Source organism: Mytilus edulis, chromosome 6 (assembly GCF_963676685.1).
Source record: "Mytilus edulis chromosome 6, xbMytEdul2.2, whole genome shotgun sequence".
Lineage (NCBI taxonomy): Eukaryota > Metazoa > Mollusca > Bivalvia > Mytilida > Mytilidae > Mytilus > Mytilus edulis.
This window is the reverse complement of record NC_092349.1, coordinates 16,116,383-16,130,158: the sequence shown is the minus strand read 5'-3', so window position 1 is coordinate 16,130,158 and position 13,776 is coordinate 16,116,383. Positions and strand designations below refer to the sequence as shown.

Here is a 13,776-nt window from a genome sequence, read left to right as displayed (position 1 = left end):
GTTTTTGTTCATAAATACTTTATTTGCTTTTGAGGGCACGAATAAGAAAATAAGGTTAATTTCATATCTAAGATTGGATGAAATCGTAGACAACAATTCGATGGATAATCAATTAAAAAACTTGCATACAGATATCGGACTTAATTGAATAAACGTCAATTTGGACTTTCGCAACCTTTTAAATACGGCGTTTGCAAACACATCTTAGATATATGGAAATTCTTATATATACATTTACAACGAAAAATTATTTTTAGCAAGTATTGATAAAGAATTAACCATACACATAAAACATGTAAAACACTAATGAATAAAAAAAAGAATAGTTTTGTTTCCTGAATCCCTACTTATCATAAATCCACATGCCTACTCTTACACACAGTATGATCATTTTTATAACACTGTTACAGCCCAGTCATTTATGGATATGCATTGTTGAAGTCCAGAATATGTGCCTTGCAGTCAATGAAACATCATTTCTGTAATTATTTAGCTTATTTTCGCAACCACCCGATTTCTCTCTCACCAATAATCAATAAAACAATATGTATATTGTTTGGTAATTTTCAAATATTTGAGTTTTGTGGGCAATCTGAACCGAAGGAGATAGTGCTACTTATATTTCAAATACTGAATTTAAATTTGTTTGTTATCGGTACCTTTTATATCACTCTTAATCACTTCACGTAATTTGTACATCGATAAACTTTATTTAATTTTAAATTAGTACTTTTTAAACATTAAAACAAATAAAATTGATATGAAATCATTGGTTTAATATCATGTTGTTTTAGTAGCAAACGTACCAACGTCTGTTTATTTTTTACCTATAGTTTAGGTAAATTGTAATTAAAGCCTTACAATAAAAATCGATTTCCTGAAATTATGCATTTGTCAACCTGATTCTTAAGTACGTTCAAAGTGATAACAGTTTCAAAGTGTATTCATTTAAAGAATGGTTACCTCGGTTGGGCAAGCATCATTCAGTTGAAGACTGACTTTATATTGGAAAACCGCCGGTAATTACTTTTTTAAGCTTTCTTTGTCTGAATATGTCTGATGAAATTCATATAAACGTTGGTGGTGCTCTTTTTGAAACAAAATGGTCAACATTACAAAGACATGGCGATACTTTATTGGGATCACTAACAACGACATCAGAATATTATAATAAGGATAAGAAACAGTTTTTCTTTGACAGAAATCCAGAATTGTTCAACACCATTCTAGATTTCTACAGAAATGGAGTAATTCACCTTCCTACCCATATTTGTGGGTGGAATTGGAAACAGGAACTTAAATTCTGGAGAATTTCCGTTACAGACATTTCCGAATGTTGTTACCCAACATACATCAAATACGAAAAAGATCAGAATCTTGTTAATTATATAAAAAATGCTTTTGTCGTGCGCACGGCAGAATATCAAACTCATAAAGTATCGTGTTTAGCAGGTATTAAACAAAGAATTTGGCTTTTCCTGGAAGAACCGACATCTTCGATTGCAGCAAAGGTGAGTAATTTAAAAAAGAAAGGGTAAGTATTTATTGTAGGAAAAATTGATGTACACATGATATTTTGTTACACAGCAGTTTATATTGTAGCATGGTTAATATTTTTTTGTTTTGCTATCTTAATTTGTCATCTTAAGCGATAATCATATTTGAACATCGATAACGTACTATTGCCATACTGTATAGATTGATTTCGTATTGAATATCGAGTTTTTCCTGAACACGTATAGTTAGACGCACATTAGGCTGACGTAACCTTACGGGGAAAATAAAATGAAATAATGTTTTAGTAACATATAAAAGTAAATAGATGTTGTATGATTTTGAATGAGACAACTATTCCAATAAAGTGGATGTTAGCAATTATAGGCAACCGTACGGCCTTCAAAAATGATAAAACCCTTGCAGTAAAGTCAACTGTAAAAGGCCACGAAATGAAAAATGTGAAATACTTGGAATGAGAAAACTAACGGTCTATTTCATAACAAAACAATTTACGAAAAACAAATATAACAGATATGAACTAACCACTGGAATAAAAATTCCTGACATTTTCATGGCGTCTTTACACTGTGTACTGTTTGATACTTCAGTCTGATTAGAACTTTATCTACTTGTCATTGGGAACTGACTTTGAACTAGCTTTCAGCAACTGAAAACGCTCGGTCAATGCCAAGTAAGTCTAAACGCGACTCAAATTCATTTTATTTTATAAGTATTGATAAAAAGGTAAGAAACAAATGGAACAATTGGACCAAGCTTTTAATCTGTTATCATAACCCTTGGTTAAATTTTAACAGTTGATTATTTTCTGTTGTTCATCCTGTTAAATCCTTGGTTAAAGCAGATATATTTAAACCACCTTTTGAAGATGGGTTTAATATCTAATTAAGGGTTAAAAGTTTCAAAATGGCAGCACGACTTATTTTTAATATTCCAAATCCTAATGTAAGAAAACCGCGAGTATTTTGGGGAGAAAGTAATCTCACCAACTTAACAGACTCTCTCCTATTATAAGTGTATATTCTTTTTGCAACTTTTTTACAGTTTGACCATTTATCTTTAACTCTTTGCATTGGGAGTTCAGGATTGAGTTTTATTTGAGGATTATTTCTATTGCTCAAAATGTATCAAGTAGATAAAATGTGGTATCCGCTGGATAAATTTAGCCGGTGCTTTTTGGCTGGTTAAGTTTTAGCCATATGGTTAAACACGACATTCAGATTGATTTACAATGGGTTTTCAAAATTCATATTTTCAAATTTCAGATAATTTCATTGTTTTATAACTCGTCCACCTATATATATGTCATATATATTATTTTGAACCCCATGAAAATTTGATCTCAAGATTTCCCCTATTAAAACAGATGTATTGACAACAATTAAAAAAAAAGTTATTGCTATAATTTACTTTTAGTTGGATGTAAGGGAGCCAATGTATATTTCCCATAATATACTAGAATAAGTGAATATAAAAAAAAAGATGTGGTAAACAACTCTCCACAAGAGACCAAATGACACATATACTACCAGCTATAGGTCACTGTACGGCCTTTAACAATGTGCAAAGCCCATACCACATAGTCAGCTATAAAAATCCCCGAAATATTAAATGTAAAACAATTCAAACGAGAAGACTAACGGCCTAATTAATGTACAAAAAGATGAACGAAAAACAAATATGTAACACAGTAACAAACAACAACCACTTAATTACAGGCTCCTGGCTTGGAACAGGCAAATACATACAGAATGTTGCGGAATTTAACATGTTAGCGGGATCCCAACCTTCCTCTTAACTTAGGACAATGGTGTTACAGTACAACATAGGAATGAAAGTTCTATACAAATCAGTTGAAAAAGGTTTAACTCATCTCATGGATACAAATAGAAATCCATATAACAAAAACACGTGGACATGACCGGATACTTGTACATCCCAACAACAAGAAAACACTAAATACAGATCTGAGAGTATCGCAGTTACTGACAGCTTGTTCAAAGCCAATAACATCTAATATAAAAAAAATCATGCATCTAAGACTAAATAAATGTTTTATAACCTACATCATGCTGGTCATAATTGCTTTTATGCCGAAAATAAAATGGAATTGTATAGTATATCTCTTGTGTATCTATGCATAAAAGAACGTTTTTAAGGAATGATTCCTGTTGAATACACATGTATACTTGCAGTATTTCATGCATATTCAGGAGAAAAACAAAATATGCAATTTATTCGAGAATTGTTAGCACAAATATAAACTGCCTCTTTTGAAAGAGGCTGTGTTGAATAGGACAGAAATCTTGCCTTGCAACAGACTACCGATAATTCAGACCACAAGGAGATATTTTAACGTACCTTTCCGTCATGGCGTTGCTGCGTATCTATACATACAGTACAGCATATAAAGTCATAGCAAGATTTAAATGAAACTTGAGAAAGGTGAAGAGAAACTCCCATAACTTTTGACTGAAAATAATCTTTCAAATATAAAATTGTTCAATTTTTGGTAAGCACGCAATAAGAAACTACAATGTAACACATTTTCTTTCCTGAAATATTTTTAAACCTTAAAACTAAAGTGTTGGGTAGTTATCTCATTGGTGAATATCCCGCATACTTTCTTTTTCATATAATAAGTATCACAATGAATTTTAATAACTTTATTATTTCAAAAAGAAAGACTAAACGCTACATATATAAATCCTCTGATCCTACCACAAAAGGTGCACATTATTCCATTATACAAACATTCATTTGAATGAACGACACTTACCTTTCAATATAATCCACAAATACTGAATTAATCACATACATACAATGTAATTAACTTCCATTATTAGAATTGAACATGCATCCAGTCAACATACTTCCAAAGCCTCCTCCAGCACTATTTGATGGTTTACGATTTTCCGTTTTCATGATATCAGATAATTTGTTAACGTCTATAGGCTACTGACTGTTCACCAAAATTTACATGCACGTCCTTAATCTAGAGGTCTCCTGTAACAGGCTTTCCCATTCAGATCACGTACAATATTCAAATACTGTTCATAAATCTTGAAAGTACAGAGTTTTGAAGGTAGTGTTTTAAGATTTTGGCACTTAAGTTCCACTGATTTGAGTCCACCTGAAAAAAATGAAGTATTGACATTCGGTGACATAAAAATCACACATTGAACAAAACTGATTATTGAAATATAAAACAATTTTATTTGGCCTGAATTGGGTAAAATGTAATAAGCATACACACGACACAATATACCCGTGTTTACCTTATTGTTTTCCTTAAAGAAGCACCTGTTGTAGCGCGGACCTCGACGAAGACACCTCGATTTTCTGAAAACCATCAGTCAAGTGTTCATGACCAAAATACACAAAAGAACGAATTAAAATACAGGATAAAAGCACATATACTACAAAATTGTAAAAAAAATAAACTTACCATAGTACGTTTTGTTGGCTCTGCCCTTGAATAAAATATAGCTTCCCGTCTGATCATTTCCAAGTTCGAAGTAGTCCACGGACAGATTCCGAAGCTCGCCCATACCTCTTAGCCCGAAAAGATTACTTTAATTTGTAGAAAAAGTTTATAACAGTCAATGTCACTGACTTCCATTTTTGCAGCCATTGCAGACGACAGAAACTCGCAGATTGATAATGCAGCGGGAAAGGCACCTTTCATCACGTGATATCAGTTATGAACTTTGACACATGTAATTTACTAAATAAAAACGTGATTTGCTGTGTGTAGATACACCATACTCAACACTTTTTAATTTGGTAACTATAACCTATACCGACTGTTTTTGTAGCCGACCACACGGTATTGGTTTTTCATGTTTTTGAAGATCGTACGGTGGCCTATAATTGCTTACACAGTGGTGGATCCAGAAATTTTCACAAGAGGGGGCCCACTGACTGCCTAAAAGGAGGCCCCGATCCAGTCATGCTTAAGTGATTCCCTATATATTCAACCAATGTTTTTCCACGGGCCTGCTCCCCCCTTAATCCACCTCTGGTTGCATCCACTTTATAGGAACTTAGGCGGATAAATGTCTCTTTGGCAATCATTCCCTCGTCTCTTTATTTTTGAATGAATAAGGGGCATAAACACATGATGTTCAGGTTTCCAGACAATGAATTGAGTTTAAGTCTTAGGATCTCTACGAAATTGTACCACAGCATTCCATATAAAAAGCCAGGATGAGATTGATTTTGGGGATTATGGCCCTTACGTTAGGAAGAATAGACCAAAACGGGACAATAGCTACCAATACTTTGTATAAATTGCTTATTTCTTGACTAACTTCAACGGAGTCTTGAATTCTTTTCGGTTGCTTTAATATGCTGAACCTTGTATTTAAATTTTAGTTTTTGGCCTCGTTTTTCAGTCGCCGATCCACATTGAGGACCAAAGGATCCCAAATTAAACTTTATTTGGTTTCATCAAAAAATGAATTATTGGGGTTCTTTAATATGCCAAATCTTACCGTGTATTTAAAAAAAAAACAATCCCCCAAATACTTGTGGTTTCACCTACTAGTATTAACGACGGATGACCCAAGATTCAGACAATACGTTAAATATAATGGATTTCAGTCATTAAACTTGTTCAAATTTTGGCTCGGATAACGAGAACATTGTGTTTCTGAGAAAAAAAAATAACCAAACGAATATATGTCCTTGTGGTCCTAGTGCTCATATTGTCCGGAACATAACCACATATAAAATACCTTTATGTGTGCCAGTATCACGTCCGACTATGAATTAACGTTTTCTTGCCGATAGTCCCCTTTTTTACATTACATTTAGTCCAAATAATTATGACGTCTTGAAAGGCTAATTATCATTTATCTGTTACGCCTGGGAAGGCGACACAAAAAAGGAAATTTAAATAGCCTTTCAAGTCCAGTCGATTTGTGCAGATTTTTGACAAAATTGCTCAGATTGTGGTAAAAGCATGAAATTTGGCCTAGTAGTAGTATATGTCATGGACAACATTTTAAGCTATGGACCCACTCCGAAAGTCGAAATTGTTGGAAGAGACGGCCATTTTAAAATGGTGGCCATTTGAATACTATAAATGAATACAAAATATCATGAAAATGATATTAGAGAAGATATTGACATGAAACCTGGTTAATAGAATAACAGTGCTGATTCAAATTGTCTTGTTAGACAAAAAATTTGAAAATATTACCCATATTGAATGACGGCCATCTTGAAAAATCTTGTATTTTTGAAGCCAAAATAGGTAGTAATTATCCGATAAAAAAAAATGCATTATATGTACATTGTCGAAAATATAACAATTTATATAAACAGGACAAAAAGCGAGACTATCCCCCTCCCCGAGTTTTTGGTCTGTTTCGTAGCGGGTACAAATTACTTTATATTTTCCGACAATGTAGATTTATTGTTTTTATCCAAAAGTTCACACCCAACACTTGAAATTCTAGTTGTTAAAATCTGAATCATTGTCTCTGATGTTCAAAAGTAATCGACATAGTTAAAACGCGGAGAGGATCCTAAAATGAACTATTACGCTAAAAGCAATATTCATACCAACGCTTGTACTACATAGAATAACAGGAGAATTTTATTTAACAAGTACAAATAAAGCAAGAAAATATTTGTATACCAGTCATTTATAATAGTTGGCTGATTACAGGATAATTCATTTTGTTGATATTGTTCATTTGAAACAACTTTCAGAAACCATGATTGCAGACATAATGAGTTTCATATCATACAAGTAATATTATAAGAACATCAACTGCTCAAATGTTCTCAATTGACGTTAAAAATATCTCACAATAAATGAAATGTACATGTTTTGTCAAACCCCACTCTGTCTATCATATTCTATCGCAATGTCCTCCACATTTACACAAGTGTAACAACTTAATACTGACTTTACACATTTGCATTTCCTTGGTAACCGTGTTAACTTTGACTAATTAGTTTAGTGCTTGCTGTATGAAGGTTTTATATAGGCATAGGGTATATTCATCACAGATGACAAGAACTGTCATCTGAGGACTTCATATATTGATATTTTGGTAGCCATCTTTAATGATGGCCATTTTGAAAACATGAATTTCCAATATATCATTATTCGCTATACATATTAATATACTGTTTGCATTCATACTTTTTTTGCTAATTTATATTGGATATTCACACAGTGGTCAAATATCGTATGCACATCTAAACGAAATAAATATATCAGTATCAGAATTTCTGTTACTTACACGTTTGCATAAGTAATTTTTTAAAACAGAAATTATGTATATATGATATAATTTATGACCGAAAGTTGTTGTTGGAAAGGATCTAAATTGTAGATTTCGAAAACACTAGAGCTAGATATCAGAAGAAGCTAATGAACGAACAGACTGGAAGGAATGTGTGAAACGGCAAGAGAGGACATGTGAGGGTTTGCAATGCAAATCAGATACAAACAGAACAAACATAGACATTTGAGCTGGCAATCACTCCTTTGACGCAAGCATACGAAGATATTGGGTCTTGAATAGGTTTTCCTTTCGCTCAATTTCAAACAGTTGAATAAAGGCTATGGAACTGCATAAGCACTCCAGAATCACAAGGCAACATGGCACAAATCCTGTTAAACAAATTTTCAGACCTTAAAATATTTCATCAGTAAAAGTGAAAACATACTTCTGGTGTAGAAGATAAGTTGCTAATTTAAAGAAAACAATAAGCAACCAGACACTGTAAAGTGGTACTAAATCAACAAAAACAATGACTGCAATGTATTTTTTTCTGTGGTGATGTATCTAAAGATCTCCATGATACATCGACATTTTCAAATCGACAAAAATAGGGCATGCCTGTGCACCTGTACTACAAGACATATTCTCTTAGTCAAAGTGAGTGCTGGAGATGTCAAATCCCTAGTATCCTGCTTGATGATTGATAAAACTTGACAACAAAGCAAATAGGCAGGATAAAAGACACAGAAAGAAAGCCAGGAATCTTTTATCCTAGGAGTTGTGCTTTCTTTCCAAAATAAATAAAATACATTGACGGCACACGATCTGGAAGAGATATTGTACCAATCTCCACGCTTGCAGATCACGCTAAATTGTACAGTAAACAACTTGAACGACTTGGAGTTATCATGGAAGGAAGAACTGATACAACGCATCTAACAAAACTGGAATGTAGCTGCCATACGATATCTGCAAGCCTACACGCAAGGTAAATTAGTTCTCTTGATTTTCATAATATAAGGGTAAAATGAAGGCATGACCATAGCGATAGCAGGCAAAATATATATGCTTGATACTAAGAATAGCTTTACAGGGACACTCAATAACAGCTGTTAACACGAATCAGTTCAACAGACATAAGTTTCCGAAGTAAGAATGATACAGGATGGCAAAACATCGAGACACAGTCCAGTAATATCGTTGAGTGGCAGACAACACTTACCATTTTTCAGCTATTATAGCCCAATTGTGCTACTCGTCGTCGAAAGGATACAACTGCAACTTATCAGTCTTCAGATAGAGAGGAAGATGTCTCAAAGAATGTGGAACTTATTCAATTTGAAAGCCTACATTCAATGTTCCTGTGAACATTTTTATAGTAGCAAGCCTAACTCTATTCTAGTTACTTTGACTATGAAGAGGCCGTCACCATTACGACTATAAGACATGGCATGTTTCAGAACTTCCCCAACAAATTCGTTGAAAATCCGGAGAAAGACGCAACCTTCAATTGTGTGCTTGTATATCATCTATGGCAGCTAGTATTCAATTTTTCAGAAGTGCTGTATTAATCCTTCCTTCCATGACAAGTCATATTTACTAAGAACGTTTACTGTACAATTTACCGATATCAGCAATTTTAAATATTAAAAAATTATCTGTTCCAGGCTGTAAGCCGTCACTGTTTTCTATCATTTTTGCAAGCCCCATTCCATGGATTACAGATTTTTGACTTTCTTTCTGTGTCTTGAATTCTGTCTAATTGCGTTGTCGTGCAGTTTTAACAAACATTTAGCATGAGATCTGGTCCTGAAATATTAATCTCCAGCACTGAGTCTGGCTAAAAGAACAATGGTTAGTAGTTCAAGTGACAGTCACATACTCTATTGTCGATCATAATTGTCGATGCTTCATGATGATAGTCAGATATCTCACCACAAAGAAAGAAAAAAAATCCCTGCAATCATTGTTCTTGTTGATTCATCACAACTGTGGCTGGTTATTTTACTAGTATTTTCAATCAGTGACTCATTTTAGACTTTTTTCGTTTTTCCTGACAAAATATATTTTGATCTGAAGATATGTTTTGACAGGATTAGTACATTTGCCTTGTGCTTCTGGAGTGTTTCTCCTATTACATGGCCTTCATGACAACTTGGAACAGTTGTATGCTTACAACAAATGACTGATTATCAGCTCAAAGGTCTATGTCTGCTCTTTTTGTATTTGTTTAGCATTGTAAATCCTCACGTGTCCTTTCTTGGCGTTACGGAATTCTTTCCAGACTATTTGTTTATTAGTTTTTTCAGCTCCAGTGATTTCAATACCTACGTATTTTTCCTTTTCAACATAGAGTGCTCATCACTCATATTGTATATACTCATTTTTTTTTGGTAAAAAGTAACTAAGCCTTACATGCTAAAAAATTAAAACAACACGTTTAAGAATTTCTTGCGTCCGAAGCGCTTTTCTGGGTATACCTTCATCAGGAACGCTCAAAGCCAAACATTGGAAATCCGAAGATGTATCAGTACCGAAACCGTTGAAGAGCTACATGTCAAAAATACTTAAAATAATTAGCCAAATTCTGCAAGTAAAAGAATTTACGTATTTCTTTAGATACATTTATTTTGTCAACATATGCATGCCTTATTTGAGCATTTGGTGAATATATCCTATATGAATAGCAACCGTCATAAATAAATGATTAGCAAAACTAGTTGTAAATGCATAAAAAAACTTAGTATAAATTCATATAACAATTTGGGATAGCGAATAATGATATATCGGAAATTTACGTTTTCAAAATAGCCACAATTCAAGATGGCTATGGCCACTAATACTTCAATAGTCCTCAGGTACTAGTCTTTGTCATTAGAATATACGAAAAGTTATCAACATTGGTAAAGTAATATATTTTTCATATTTTTTAAAATAATTTTTATTAATTTTTTGGAGATGATTTCGAAATGGCCGCCCAGAGCCGCCATTTTGATTTTCTAAATTGGGTCCATAGCTATAAATGTTAGTAATGACCTCAACTTACACTCTGCAAAATTTGATGCTTTTACCACAATCTGAACAATTGTTTCACAAATCGACTGGACTTAATGATTTCGTCATTCTTAAACAATATTCAAAACAGATCAAGCATTTTCCTAATACCCCCCCCCCCCAAAAAAAAATACAGCCCCACTCCCCCGAAAACAAATGTAAAACAAATTAAAAAATGTATATCTATTCACCATACCAAAAAATAACTGATGATCAACATACGATTTAATGCTGAGCTGAACTTAATCTGTGATGATAACTTTCTTCCGGGTTTAGAGTTACTTTTTTTAGACATAATTGCGGTCGTGTAAGAGAGCACATTTTTTTCTTTGTAAGTTTACGTTACAGGTTATGATCAAAGGCAAGATGAGATTTTCTTTAGTAAAATATATAGCCACACAGTACCCTAAATTTATAGTGTATGATAATTTGCATGGACCGGTTATGTAATATTGAAGGTTTTTTTTATTTGTGCAAATAACTTGGGAATTATTTACTTAGGATAAGTAGAAAGTAGCTGTTAACCACTGATTAAGTTACCTTAACCAGTGGCTGCTTACTAACCATACATTAATTTTGCTTTTGACCAATTGAAAAATAGCCAACGGATAGTAGGCTACTACCGGCACTAGATAAGATCACTCCCAAGGCGCTGGTCTGGTGAGCAATAATTTGCCAAATTTCTGCCTTTTTGTTTTGTTATGTAACTGTGTTGGTTTGTTTGGAATCTAAAATATGATAATAATTCTCAACTAAATGTTGAACTTTCAGTTTCTCATCTTTGCTATGATAAGGTTTTTTTAGCCTTTTTTGTCTGAGCTGGTTGTTTCTGCCATATTGAAAACATAGGACTAATGCATTATGGGAACATAAATCCTCAGTTGAAATTAACCCGTAGTTATTTTTTTTTTAACCGACGGTTTCATAACCAAGGGTTAAAATCATGTTGAAATGATTCAACCCTGGGTTATATTTAACAGAGGGTTAGATTAAACAGAGTGATGAACAACCGGTCCCAGAGGTCACAAAATAATTTTGATCATGCATCCTTTGATTTTTAGTTTTCCAGAAATGTTACTTCAATCATCTATTGTATATACACATTCTTTCAACTTTATAAAATCATGACACGTAGTGAAGATGGAAACATAAATTTCATATCTTATTTTTCAGATATTTAGCGTCTTCTACCTGTTAATAGTACTGTTGTCTGCAATAACACCGATGCTAGCTACACACCCGGATGTGCGACAGAAATTTGTAGATATCGATATATTGATTTACTGGGTAAATCTGAATGGACTAAATCTATGGATAAACAAAGAAAATCCAAAGGAAGTCATGTTTGTAACATCAGTAGCGCCCAAATGGCTAAAGGATTTGGATCTCTTTATAACGATTTTCTTTTCTTGTGAGCAAATTTTAAGATTTGCCTCCTGTTCAAGAAAGAAGGAGTACTTCAAAGACTGGTTGAATGTTCTTGATATAATATTGTTCTTCGCTATGTGGACTATTTTCATTATTGATCTATTGTTTGAAGAAAAGTTACTTGAAAATTTTGAACTGTTGATATCCAACGACTTTTCCAGATATGGTGATAGGTCTTTGGTGGTCCGTCGTAACTATGACTACAGTAGGATATGGTGATGAGGTACCTAAGTCTGCTCTTGGGCGTACTGTAGGATCATTGTGCGCAGTTTCCGGTCTGTTACTTCTCGCTATGCCAATTGCTGTAATTGCCAGAAAATTTAATGATTTGTATGAGAAAAATGCTTACAGAGAGGATTTTAAAAAACTCCACACTATTCGAAAGATATGCAAGGTTCATCCTGCTAGCAATATCATCACTTTGACACAAAGTAAAACCCTGAAAAATACGCCTGACTTAAATACCAGAGAACTGGAATCTAACAGTGATAACAAAATATTCGATATAGATATGTAAAAATACATTGATACTTCCTGAATACTGTAAATTCATTAGTTTTCGTTGGATATCATTTTGTGTTTTTTTGTTGGTATAGGTGAACAACTGTTATATTTCTGACTTGTTACAGGAATTTCCTTATGTATGAAATGGCTGATATATGTAGAAATTGTGGAAGCAATTAAAACTTTCAATTGACATTTAGTGAGGTTGACTTCCCAAGGTGTTGTGTACCCTCTTCAACCTTTTTGAGATCTGCATTTTATATTTAAAAAGACGAAATAGTCGCATTGTGATAATTATTTTTTTTTGTATTGATACCATTTTAATTACATATCTACATGATAAAGTTAGCCAGTTATTTTTTAATCATTTTATAGATTAAATAATTAATAAAGAACATTTAAAACACATTTTATCTATTAATGGTAAATATGTGGAATTCCACAAAAATATTCCTTTTTGATCTATTATATATATATATATATTATCATCTTAGCTGTATTAAAACTTCATTAAAAAAACAGGAAACACAGACATTAGTTTTAACGCGACAACCATTCCAATTCATAAGGGACACTGGTTCCATTAATACAAAGTAGTCGTAAATGAAATATGCTCGAACATAGATATAATTCTCGGAAACCGTCGATTTGTTTTTCCTTAAACCATGGATAAGGCTTTTATATTCGATTAATTTATCCGGAACGACAGCTTTTAATAATCTATAATACTAAAATTACGAGGTCCAATTTGTCAGCCGTCATCACGTTAAAAAACGACGAATCAAAGAATTAAACTTTATATATAACTAATATAGTACAAAGGTGTAGATTAAAAATTACACCACTCCAGGCCATTTTGTTTTCCACGTAATTGATATTGCCAATAATTAAGAAGTTCCGGGTCGAGTCCGATACCGATACCAATAGTATATTCACCTGTTACCTATTACCTTATCTGTACGTTCCGCATCTGACAGGTGCACCACCAAACGGTGTATTCAGGATTAATATGCTATATACACGGGTGATA

General features: G+C 33.2%; 1 protein-coding gene across 1 annotated transcript; it reads left to right on the top strand.

Annotated features, from left to right (window-relative positions):
- The first annotated feature begins 1,052 nt into the window (after positions 1-1,052).
- LOC139526231 (potassium voltage-gated channel subfamily B member 1-like) lies at positions 1,053-12,759 on the top strand. The gene is made up of 3 exons (XM_071321359.1): positions 1,053-1,511; positions 11,988-12,321; positions 12,404-12,759. Exons 1-3 carry the CDS (start codon positions 1,053-1,055, stop codon positions 12,757-12,759), a joined length of 1,149 nt encoding a protein of 382 aa, XP_071177460.1.
- Positions 12,760-13,776: the final 1,017 nt, after the last annotated feature.

Bases quoted from the DNA above. Each gene is read 5' to 3' on its own strand.
- LOC139526231 (XM_071321359.1), top strand. From the start codon at position 1,053: ATGTCTGATGAAATTCATATAAACGTTGGTGGTGCTCTTTTTGAAACA. The intron at 1,512-11,987 runs GTGAGTAATTTA...CTTATTTTTCAG, and splicing joins CATCTTCGATTGCAGCAAAG to ATATTTAGCGTCTTCTACCT. The intron at 12,322-12,403 runs GGACTATTTTCA...CGACTTTTCCAG, and splicing joins AATATTGTTCTTCGCTATGT to ATATGGTGATAGGTCTTTGG.